This window comes from Phymastichus coffea, unplaced genomic scaffold (assembly GCF_024137745.1).
Source record: "Phymastichus coffea isolate CEN01 unplaced genomic scaffold, Cenicafe_Pcof_1.1 PCOF00155, whole genome shotgun sequence".
NCBI lineage: Eukaryota > Metazoa > Arthropoda > Insecta > Hymenoptera > Eulophidae > Phymastichus > Phymastichus coffea.
In genome coordinates this window covers 372,623-385,641 of record NW_026706966.1, presented here as the reverse complement: position 1 = coordinate 385,641, position 13,019 = coordinate 372,623, and the positions used below count along the sequence as shown (strand labels likewise).

The 13,019-nt window shown below is 35.7% G+C and overlaps 1 protein-coding gene across 5 annotated transcripts in view; it reads left to right on the top strand.

Moving 5' to 3' along the window:
* The window catches only part of LOC131672622 (lachesin-like), a 49,165-nt gene that overhangs the window by 31,769 nt on the left and 4,377 nt on the right, over positions 1-13,019 (top strand). For 2 of the 5 annotated variants that reach the window (XM_058949981.1, XM_058949980.1), the window contains exons 2-6: positions 7,382-7,474; positions 9,604-9,716; positions 11,555-11,740; positions 11,837-11,887; positions 12,244-12,442. In XM_058949981.1, the coding sequence (XP_058805964.1) occupies positions 7,414-7,474; positions 9,604-9,716; positions 11,555-11,740; positions 11,837-11,887; positions 12,244-12,442 (610 nt within the window). In that variant the 5' untranslated portion in view covers positions 7,382-7,413. Of the gene's footprint in view, positions 1-1,049; positions 1,140-5,204; positions 5,245-7,381; positions 7,475-9,603; positions 9,717-11,554; positions 11,741-11,836; positions 11,888-12,243; positions 12,443-13,019 lie in introns of those variants that run through there. The other 3 variants (XM_058949978.1, XM_058949979.1, XM_058949982.1) reach the window with 3 other exon arrangements.

Below are 13,019 nucleotides of genomic sequence, written 5' to 3'. Positions count from 1 at the left end.
TATATTTTCCCTTCGATTAAATAAATCAATTATATAAGTATATAACACTCAATCATCATCAATTATATAAGTATATAATCAATTATATAAGTATATGGGTAAACCCATGTGTTTAAATTTAAACGTTTAATATGACGTCACCCATAAGATATACATTGTCCTCAATTTTAAACACTTCTAAACGTTTAAATTCAGCGACAATGTATTTCTTATGGGTGACGTCACAATTACACACTTAAAACGTTTAAATTTAAACACATAGGATTGTAAGGTTTTGTCGCGTAAGATATTCTTAATTTATCCTCTTGCTTTAATATAGTCACTATAAAAATAAATGATATTGCTAGCTTTACTAGATTTGCAATCTCGAGACTCTAGACGAAAAGTTACGTAGGCTGTAATTAGTATAAATAGCGTGAGTGCAAAAGGTATTATTTTCGATGAAATTCGATCAACTTACACTGTCATACAATGTTTCTATCTCAATCGAAGCAACAAAATTTTCAATATGTAGAGATCAAGCATTATTGTTGTTTAAAATTCAAATTTTGAAATTCAAAAAATGAAATGAAAATACAATAAACCATATGAGACAAGATGTAAAAGACAATAAATGATTAAAATATCGCTTTGATCGGATGAGAACGTTCGTGGAAGCGTGCACGCATCCCCAAATAATTCGCTAGGCGGCCCGCCATGACTTGTTGCATTTTGCAGGCCCTTTACAGCACCAATTTCACGCTCGATAACACATTCAAACAATTAACTGATAGGAGTAATGTCAAAGCTACTTCGACAAAAGAATCTAGAAACAGCATTCTTTAACAAACGTTGCATCCGTGAAAAAAAAAACAACGCGAGCGAGTAAAGAGTAAAGCGCATTCGTTAAAAGCGATAAACAACGAAATCCCAGCACACCGAGCTAATTGGCAAGTACAAATGTTGGCTTTGTAAGTGGCGAGCCACAGCCGCACGGCCGAGAGGCAAGAGAGGCGAGAGAGCGGCCCATAAAAGCCAGATCCCACGGGATACGCGGCACAGTCGCGCGACGACTTTCAACCCGCGAGCACGACGGATGTACACATAGCTATGCGCTGCGCTTCGCGAGTCCAACTGTGAAACAACGCGAAATTATACACGTGAGTATTTTTTTTACCTGTTTCTGTTTCATGTGAACTTGGTGATGCTCTTTTTTCCCTTGTTTCGTCGGTAAATAAAAAAATTTTTTTTTCGATTCGGGGTTCAGTGCTGTGATTGCGACACTTTAGAATTAGATAGGGTTATAATTTGTTTTAAAGCTCAATATTAGTAAACTTGTTGTTAAAATATAAAAATAATATCACCTACTTTTTTTCTTTACATAAGTTCGAATATGTGACACGAGCTGAATAATTAAAATCATTGCGTATCATATTTATTACTCCTGCAATAAAAATGTGAAGCCAGCATTTTGTTTACAGTTAGTGCATATTATAACAGATTGTCAATATTCTTCTGTCTTGATATAAGAAAAGTTCATAAAAAATTTATCAAATCAAAGCGACAGATATCTTTCATGCAATTGATCAATATTGACCTAATTAATTTATACTGGTAGCATAACAGAAGAAAAAAGATAACAGCAAGCTTGCACGTCGGTTTTATTTCGTTTGTGAAAAGGTAAATAAATCTTGGCAAAACGAGCGATTGCACTCCGAACGAAGTACAACCCTCGTCTCTACGGAAAAAGGCTCTGAGTTACCCCATCAGCAAGACAAACGAAATCGTCAGCAGAATAAAAAGTCAGACACTGGCGCGCACGGGGCGCTTCGCGAATCGTAAACACGCACAATAGCATCGCAAGAAAAAACAAACAAAGAGAGTGTAACGATGAGTTTCTGCAAGAGATTATTGCGCTTACTTTGCTAATTGCGTACACTGAGCATTGCATTGCGCGCTCTATAATAAGCGATCGATTTCGCAGAACACAGGCAACGAAGAATCTGTTTCAGATCCTTTTGCTTGCGCTTCTAACAACAAAATGCAGAAATTTGCTATATTCGACGGATATCGCGGGAAAAACTTGAGCAAACTCTTATAGTGGAATAAATCTTATGCTGGCATAAAGATCTTGATTAACATAAAATAAGAGCTGCTCGATTGAATGTCTGCGAAATAAAATGTTTTGCTGTCAAATTTCACCCGAGAATTATTTTAGACTAAAATGTGATAAGGTAATTTTTGCATTGTTCTATTTACGATCGTCATCAGAAAAATCAAACGGGACATCATGGCACTATATAAAACTTTTTAAAACAATATTGCCAGAGCTCTTACAACTTATTATGCGATTTATAATTGTACTACTTTCATTTATAACGCAATATTAAGGACATTATCTTTCTAAATGGTATTCAGAGACGGTTCTGCATAACGAAAAAAGCCTTTATTTAATTCAACTCACTAGAATTCTACAAGTTGTTGATCAATGATAATGAAGAAATCTTGAAGTATTCCTTACGGTGTTTAATTTTTTTTGTTTAGTTTTTATTGACTAAAATTTGGTTAAAAATCGATGCAATCGCGCGTTGCTGCGTCACTAAATCGTTTCTATAAGTTCTTTTAATGAATATGAAAATGTTAAAGCTGATATACATCTTCTTAAGCTATTTAAAAAAACAACGTATTTTTGGAAGATTGTAATTTTCAAAAATTCATAATATTTATCGACCGCAGTTGCGCATTCCGCAGTTTTTCAGATTATAATTATTTCTAATAAAACAAACGTAAATATCGAATTTTTAGAAATACTCGAAGAAGCTAGATACCATCAGGAATATATACAAATACTTTTACTTCGATCAATAACTTTTAAAAAGATAGCGAATCGAACTATATAAGCGATTTTCTCGTTGCGCGAAGCCGCCGTTGCAATCGTGTAATTACATAAAAAATATTAGATTTCTTATTTGTCAAATTATCTTTTTTTATAGATTATACTCGTAGTTTGATATCAAATGCAAAATAATTAGTGAATATATTCAAAGCCATTGAAATTATTGTTAATCTGATATTTATCGGAATAAGTAACAGTCAAAAAATTACAATTATTGATTACACGTAAATCGCCGTGGAAATTGATGCATCTTAGTTAATACTTCATTTCCAATTTGATAATAAAAATATAAGCTTACCGATCGCGAATAATTTTAAGTTATATTATTTTAGCTAAATAAACAATCTTATTGTTATATTTATTTTAAAGTGAAGCTAGATAATTGATTATTAAGATAAAAAACGAGTAATGTTATTTACGTGTAAATATAAGTTTCAGGAACAAGAGGGAGGGTTAAAGGTACGTGTGATGCAAAGAGTGAGACTCGATTCAATCACTTTGCTTGTTTATTAAATATAAATGAATACACAATGTCCAGCATTAAAACCCCAGTCGCGAGTGGGGAAAAGCTCTTCGATACGCTTCTTATAAATGTCAAATACAGATGATACTTCCGTTATTTTGCAAAGGAACAGAATCAATTTGGGTTCGATTAATTTTACAAGTACGCCGACCGAATGGCAATTCACTGGTGATGTTTGCTTTACCAAGACGCACAATTATTGATGAGGAAGGTATCGCAATAGGACGCAACATAGTCCTGACGTCTCAAGAATGGTGTTCCGGTAACACTCTACAGAACGTAGCGCGTCCTCTACTAAGGCAACGATAGACTCGTTCTTAGCCCTTGATTAGCGTCGCTAGTTTCGCACAAGATAGAGCGTACAGTGACGCTGAAGAGTTTGTACGCGATACGTGTTCGCGATGCGGGAGACACTTAAAAGCGAGGGGAGACTGGCTTCAGCGGGCTCCCAAAATGGATTAATTAGCGCGGAGTCAAAATTTGGCAACCGGAGAATGGTCGGAAAAGAGGAAAGCTACCCCCTCTCCCTTCTCCGCGGGGCTTCTATAAAGGCCAACTAGGAAAAGCAGGAACGCCGGTAAGCTATCTGATGGCGGCCGAGTGTTACCACCCCGTACTTCATGGGACGTGGCCGATGCGCCGAAAGGGTCCGATGAGAATAATTTAGGAAAAACCTAGATCACAGCCCATTAACGAGCACATTCTGGGCCTTCCTCTTTTTGAGTATCTTAACCACCAGTCCCTAACAGTTGTAGGGAATCTCTAGTTCCAGCGGTAATTATAGTTACTAGATACAAACAATATTATCAAACACATGAAGTTTTATTGCAAGAATATTTTTTTATTGTGTATTCTCTGAAGCTATATAAATATTACATTGTAATTGTAAATTTACGTTCTAGAAACGAGAATACAATATAACAATTAAGTTTAAATGACATGTATTTGCTCGCACAAGATTGAATTTATTTATGAATTGATAAATATGACTACATTTATAAATGTGTATATTGGATTGATGACGCAATAGATTTTAATACTGCTCCGGCAAAGCGATTTTGACCTCGTATGGGCATTTTCGTCCTGAGAGAAACGCGAAGTTGAAAAGTCCACGAGAGAGTCAAATCTAGCTTCTCGCTACTATATCGATTTCCCCATTTTTCGTTTAATTCAAAGCGAGATTTATATATACGCTGGCTTCTCCAAGCGTATTTAAAACTGACTCTGGCACAAATTATTTATTTCCATATTTATTATAATTATAAAAAATAGCATTTCCGGAAGAAACTGTAATAAAATAATTTTCAAACATCAAGCCATCCGCAACTTGCTTGTTGATTAGAATTAGAAAAACGCATAGTTTGTTAATCAGAGTAAAAACGATTAAATAACACGGTATGATAATACTATCGCTACCTGATAAGAACATACACGAGATAAAAGCGCGTATGGTCATGAGAATCTTATATCCGCGGGGTAAAACGTATAGCAAACACATTAAGTCGCGCACACATCTTTTTCTATGAACAGCGGCTTATAATTATCGTTCATGACCCAATTAGATTTGAAGCTACAAGAAGAATTATTGTTGCAAAGATTTCAAGACGATAAAATATTTCGCACGCTTTCAACTCGAATATCAAGTAGTGAAAATCGATTTCGGTCAGACTTTTAATGCCGGAATAGGCGACAAAAAATTCAGTTTCGCTATTGCCAACTTGCAAGTGTATTTCGGTGATTCGAATGACGCATGTTGTGGCGATATTAACTTTGTCTTGGAATAAAATTATTTATTTATTGTTCCAGCACAGCGTCGCGTCGCCGTCACAATTATGCAAGCAACCCGGTAAGCTCAGATGCTAATTAAGTTTTATCCACACTTTTCTTCTTCTCGTCACTAAATAAGTTGCGCCACGGTGAATTGACAGTGCAACTGACTGGAATAATGAACTCATCTATTCTGAAGCAGCGAATTTGTCTATTCCCGAAAAAGTACTTTTTTTTAAAACGTAAAACGACATAACAAGAAGTGAACTTGACGAAATCTTTTAAATTGATAAATGAACTCCTAACTGCCTCAATTAAATACGCCTTCCTTTGAAACGGAGGACAAGTCTCAAGAGATCTAGGAAGAGTAGCGAGCGGAGTAAAGTAAAACCCTTTAAACTCTGAAAAAGGACTTCTCTCTCTCTCAGATACTCGTAAAATGAAAGCAAAAAAGGAAAATAAGGCGGACAAAAGCAGTCATATCGCAGTTTCAATTACACTCCACCTTTTGTCCGCACGCGCAGGAAATTTTATTTCTATTTCAAGACGTGCACCACTCATTGTCGGATTGCAAGCGTGAGAAAAACCAGCAGCTACAAGTCGGCGAGGATTAACGGAAGCTTCACGCCACTACGCGGAGGAGTTCAAAACGCGAAAGGTGTAAGGAGCTTAGGCTTCCAGTAAGTCGCGTCGTTTGCGCTGCAGATTCGACTGACTTGCCGCGTCTTCTGTAAAAAGGGGAAAAACCACACTTCTTGTATTTTTGAGTTTTGGTTTTATTTACTCTTCGATGCACGAAATATCGAAAAGTCGAATTCGGCCATGCAGAAATACAATGAGTTAGAACACTTTGAGGACATATATTTTGAAGAACAAAAATAAGAAAAAATTCAATGAAATGTAAAACAGAACCCTGTTAAGGAAATAGAAGAAAATGAGATGAATTACAGTTTGGCAGTGTTAAAATAAGACGATTAAGCTACTCGGCGACGACGACGGAGAACAGATTTAGCGCGGGTAATAGAAGGATGCATTATACGGAAATACACGTAATAAGCGCACTCTCGGCTCGCTTGCCTCTGATCGCATGAGAGCTTTAGTGCACTAGGCGTGCAACTAGCTAATAGACACACGCTCCACAATAACCTTATTTGTTTCAGTCGGAAGTTGAGAGGATTTTCAATGATACGACCTCGAACATTGGAAAATAAGTAGCAGCTGTCTCATGCTATGACAGTTGCAAATAAGTAGCCTGAAACGAATTTGCTTGTCGTCCGATTACTTTTACGCGGATCACTCGTCAGTTCTCATATACGCAATTTTAAATCGTAGACGCGTGCATATATTCTTACACGTACGTGCGCGCACGCAAAGACAAAAGTTGCCAGTTCCGCCTTTGCCTGGGCTGCAAAACGCGCGCGAGCGCTGTACTGCAGCCTCGACCTACAGTGGCTAAATTCAATTTATCGCAAACTTCCCTTTGTTCCTCCTTCCATAGCGCCAGCTTTTACAATGGATTCCTTTTCTTACTTATGCACGAGGAACGAACGTGATATTGCTTTCTCGAGCAATGAACTTTTGGGGCCGCGCCGAAAAATTATTGCAGCAGATTCGTGAGATTTGCCTTTTCAAAAGATAAGCGTACTTTAAGCGTTAAAAATGCGTCTAGACACGGTAATTGAATTTCTTGTAATTGGTAATTTCCGAAAAGTGCCATACTAGCGCTCTCGATGTTTTAAGGCCAATAACCAAGTAACGTTTTTCATTTCATAAGAACATTAATTTTGTGCGGCAGTTGTGAACATACTAACATACCCAAAAGTCAGCCGCGTATATATAAGCTTATTGTAGTATAATAGCTAAGACAAACCTGGAAGCACAATCGATACTACATCCGGGACATTTTGTCGAATTAGCAATCCTCGAGGGATCGGCGTAAGGCCGAGGGGTCTACGGCGAGCTTTCGGCGTACACGCGTATGGCCCGCACAATCGCAGTTATTCGCGAAGTTCATTGAGAATTACGATACCTCACGATACAGATACTATATTGGATGCGAATGTCGATTGCAATTATGAAACTTCTCATGCCACTTACGAACATTCAGAAAGAATGATAGTTACATACGTTGTATTTATACGAAACTATACTTCAAAATGCCATGAATCAAAACTAAGAATTTTGTGGAGTCACTAAAACGGTCCATCTATTTACAGAACAAATGGAGTGAGTATCACTTGCGGATGGAATGGCCTCACGAGACGTAACATTTGGTTTTCTCCTCTCGGCTCTTCTATACTCCACAATTGGTGAGCACTTCAAATTCCTGTACAAATACCAATCAAACGGATTCAATTTCTACTTTCATTGTCGCGTATAGAATTATGTGGGCTACCGATAAATAAAAAATGAATGGAAAATTCAACGTCACTAAGCGTAATGAAATTAGTATCTGGTTCGACGAGTTCTTGATAAATTCACCAATTCTCTGAATTACAACTAATCTTTATCAAGCGAATATATTTATTCTTTAATCCGCATCTTCATATCTTCTATATAAGAATAAAAGGTAAAATAAAAGATTCTTTGAGTATACAGTAATCCAGGCGCTTTAAATTTAGCGATAAAGAAGAGAAAAAAGGAAATCGATGAATCGCAAACACTGGGCCGGACACTGCCGCGAATATATTGCGGATGCCGTAAATGTTTGATGGCTTATACCTGTTGTCGATGATGAAATATCGCTATACGTCTATAAATAGACACGCATATGAACCAGTTCGGCTGTGAAAGGAATGCTTCTATTTTGTCTTTTTTCTTTTTTACGAGGCAAACTTGATGTCAATGGAAAGTCATACGCTGGAATCTTTGTAGGTACTTTTTGTATGATTCGTAGTTATATTCCTCGCGCGTAAAGGCAAAAATTTGATTTGAAGAAAAATAAAAAAATACCATAGTTATTTGCACTTTGGCACTTTATTTTTTTCCTAATTACATATGTAAATTCAATTAAGGATTAAATACGTAGGCGTATTTGTTATTGTAAGCGAATATGAATGAATTAAATCTGCGATCGACAAAATTTTTAACTCTACTTCTCTCTCTCTCTCTCTCTCTCTCTCTCTCTCTCTCTCTCTCTCTCTCTTTCTCTCTCTTATGGTTCTTCGCTTATATGCACGCAAAGGCGATTTCGTGGCCTTGAAAGCCGTCTACTTCAGAAGCTTACTCCTGTAGGCTGTTAGATCTCGTGGGAAGTACGGTTTCCGGATTTTTGAAGGCCACTTAAAGACGGAAAGGGAAGCTGCAAAGCTAACCCATAGTCCGATAGGCTACAAAGCAAGAAAACAAGAGAGAGATAGAGAGAGAGAGAAAGAGAGAAAATTAAAAAAAAAGTAAAAAAGTGGCTGATTGAACGCTCATCCGTTAAGGCTCAATTGGAGTTGACGCCAGCTTAGTCGGCAGCGGCAAAAATTCGGTGATGAGAGCCATCGAGTCAGTTATTATAAAATTACGCGTGGCGCGTCGTTTTCTTTTCTTCTCCTTCTTCATCGATTCGAACGAGCAAGACGTTCTTTTGCTTTGTTGCGTACGTTGAATATTTTCTAAGTTTCTTTTTTGCATCTCTGTTTGTTTCATTATTTAGTTCAGTAATTTTTAAGATTATAATGTATAATTTGTGCAATTATTTTTCGGACTTTTCCCTACAGGATTTTTATGCTTTAGATTAAATAACAAAAATAAAATTGACTCAACAAACATTATTCCTACTTAACAAATCCCTTTTATTATTCGACAACAGGTGGATTTTGTTATTTTTTTAAATGTGACTTATGGTGACTATGCGCACCGAACATTTATCAAATTATACAAAGTTTATAAATAATTTAAAATTCTCGCGCCAAATCATTGCGTCATATCAACAAGCCAATCACATGCCATAACTTACATCTCAACGGACCAATCACAATTAATAGAGGTTTTATTTTTCGTCATTCTTCTTTTAATAAGGAAGATCCCCTTTTTAGTAAGGAAAAAAAAATTAAGTAAGTATCCTTTTTTATAAAAAAGAATACCTCTTCATTACTGTTATTAACAGCCTATAAAAAACATTTTTTTTATATACAGATCATATTGAATGCATGGATCCGGTACTCATTCACGACATCGACAAAACAGTTTCGTGTAAAAATAAAAACTCTAATAAATGCATTCCATATAAATTGTCGAAAAGTCATCAATAGTTCAATAACTGTCTTCTATATAATCTAAAATAACAAGTTTGATATTGCGTCTTAGGTTATCTAAAAATAATTACAAAAATATAGTCCTACAAGCTTTTGAAAATTTCCGAGAACGCTGTATCGTGCCAACGAGGAATAATCGATCAATCAATGGATGAAAAAGTGCAATATGACATAGCGCGTTTAACGTCTTTCAGGTCATATGGCGCTGCATGAACCGGAATTTCTCGCGCCACTTGAAAATCTGACTGTCATCCAAGGTCGTAACGTTACCTTCACCTGCATCGTTAATCATCTTCAATCTTACAAGGTATGAGTTTAATTTTATTCACCCTTATCTTGTTACGTTGGATAGAAGTATATACTTATTACAACTATCTTACACTGTTATTCAACATTTTAAATAAACTTTTATTCAACTTTATCTGTTATCAGCTAATTCTATTTTTTTCAATCAACGTAAAACTCTCCACAAAAACATAGTTACCGACATCATGAATGTCATTTTGAAGTAAATTTATCAAATCAATAATTTCGTTAAGTTTCTGCAGAATTTATGTCCGAAATTCTTCTACAAATCAATAAAAAATAAAATTATACGTATATGTATATCAAATTAACAATGGAAAATCATTGTCAATATGCTAAGCCGCTCAGTGAACTACATTTATGAAAGTTCCAACTTTTCAAAAAAATCAGTTTTACATTATCATCCCTTGATGAGATAAAAACGATTGAACTCTATTTTTATCATTCAAATAAGATCGGTTTAGAGGGTAAAAGTTATTGCAAAAGAAAACTTTATTGTAATAATATAGAGATAACTGTGATTATATTATAGTATATACTGATGTACCCTAACATTATCACGATGCATATTGAAGAACGTTAATTTGAGCAAATAAAATCTACATAGTGAAACCTATTGTATTAATTTTTGTATTCGTAAATTCACCTAAATACAACAAAAAGATGTAATATCATACAGTTTCCACATTCTCCAATAATTGAGTAAAATGGAATTACTTATTTTTTAAATAAAAGCGCTATATAAGATTGATTATATATATTAACAATTTGGGTGTTACATACCACAATCTTAGTGACGCAAATTATCATACATTGAGCTGAGAAAGTTTTTTAATGAATTTTTCAATGTTTGTTTGTGAAAATAATAAATTAAAAATATGACGTGATAACTGTTACGTCAAACAAAACGATTCCACGTCCATTTGAGAAGTCATCGGGAGAAAAGCGGCAAGACGGCAAGTATACAAGTTAAATTAGTGTGTTTGAAGTCACAGTACGAAAACTACCTAATCAAGTTTCTCGGTGTTTATACGAAATCCAGGCTGCTTCTGCAGATACGAATGGGGAAAGTAATCCAAGCGCCTGTCGTTTAATATCAAATCAAGCGTCACTTTACTATTAGACAGTAGTTTATTGTTAAATTAATCGCTTGCTTCAACTTGGCTCTCAAGAAAATGTAGGCTAGATTTACATTTTTATTTGTCGAACAATGATGTTATTACAATTACTAACTAAACTTTTGCGAACTTCAACCTACAAAATAGAACAAATAGATCAATTATTCAAGGGAATTGTCACTTAATGCGATTTTCCTTGGCGACGAGCTTACGATTTGCAAAACATTGTAAGACGCTTAAGTAAGTCGTCTCATCTGTTTACCGTCTAATTACCAATTCGCCGTGGAGATTTCCTTCGAGTTTCGCTTGTCTCTCGGCTATTTTTATTTACACATAACTTTTAACGAGAATTCGTCTTGACCACTCATTTCAATAATTTAAATTTATTTATTCCCTAATCTCTGTGAAACAATGAGCATTAAAATGTCAATGACATCGGCTCGAATACAACTAGACAATCACTCTACCAACTTAAGTTAATACTAAAATGGAGTAATCTCGAGATTTCATATTTGCATAAAGAATAATGCCGTCAATTATGAATGTAAATTTGGCGAAAGCGATTAAACTCTTAATCGTTAATTCAGTTATTAATGCCTCTAAGTCGTGATAATTGAGTCATTTCCGAATATACAATATTCAACTGCAATTAAAGTGATTAAGTAAGTAACATAAGTCAATCAACAGTCAATTAATATTACGTTCGCGGCACTGTACGCAGATTGCTTGGCTAAAGTCGGACTCCCGCGAGATATTGGCGATGCAGACGCACATGGTTGCAGCGAATCCACGTATGTTCGTCACTCATAATGGCCACAACACCTGGAAGCTGCACGTACTTGGTGTCAGACCCGAAGACTCCGGCACGTATATGTGCCAAGTCAATACTGAACCGATGAGGAGTCAGGTACTTTCGCGTGTTGCTCAAGATTGTATACGAGTCGATAATAGTACATACAAAGAATTTTGACAAATAATGCTTTTATTGCTTTTACATTCGTAGGGTGTCTGCTACTCGTATTCACTATATCAGTCATTTGTCAAATTTCCCGTGGTGCTTATTCTCATTATTGCACGATAAAATTGTTACGTTCATAAAGAAAATAAGAATGCATTCAACGATCTTGATTCTCATTACAACTGACGTTTCCTATTTTTAAATACTGCTTATGCATATTTATCTTGATTTTAACAATAAATTTTCAAGCACTACACTTGATAACGCTTCCAAACAATTCATGCAGATGCCTCTAAAATCCACAAATTTGTACATAGCCTGCGGAGCTACACCGAAATTTTAATCACATCGCGTCAATTATCATCAACTCAATAATTCGCGCTTCATCAAATCGTATTCATAAATAAATTTTGCACAAAATCAATCGACTTGTTATGAATTCGTCTCTGCAGACGGGTCATATTAAAGTAGTCATACCACCGGATATAATTGACTTAGAAGATGAGGATGCGAGTAATGGACGTTGGACTAGTATGGAGCACGGAGATGTGAATTTACGTTGCCGCGCCACAGGGACTCCGAAACCCGAAGTCACCTGGAGACGCGAGGATGGACGCAACATCGTTCTGCGCGATGCCGGCAAGGCGACTAGTAAGTGACGTTTATTCGTGAGTGACCTACTTACAACGCTTTGCGCTAGCTTGTTGATAGAGGTATGTTTCCGTGTCTTTCCATCGGGGCACATCCAATTCAATAATTTTATGTGATTACAATTGAATACGTTTCTCGAAAGACTAATCTATGGACAAACAATGGACTATCTAGGGAGGGTTAGGATTTTCAAATACAGGAATAACTAACAAAATATTCAATGATCTGTTGATCTCTTCAAGCTTTTATTGAAAAATATATATTTATAGCTTATATTTACCGCATTGAGTGCAAGTCAAAAACCGCAAATATCTATCTCAATGAAAACTTTGAAAGGTCGACAGGATATCCTAGTCGACTAACTGTTGCGAAAGATTTTTTGTTTATTTTTATTCCATCTCGAAAACCATATCTTCAGCAGATCTATAAGTCAATTACTTTTCTATTGATTTTTCATCATTACAATTGAGGCTGTCACTCAACTATATTAAGAACCTTAATACTGGATATATCTTCCTCTTGTTTTAACTGTTCATTTCCAATTTTTCGTATTTTTCAGTTACAACATAGTAAACAA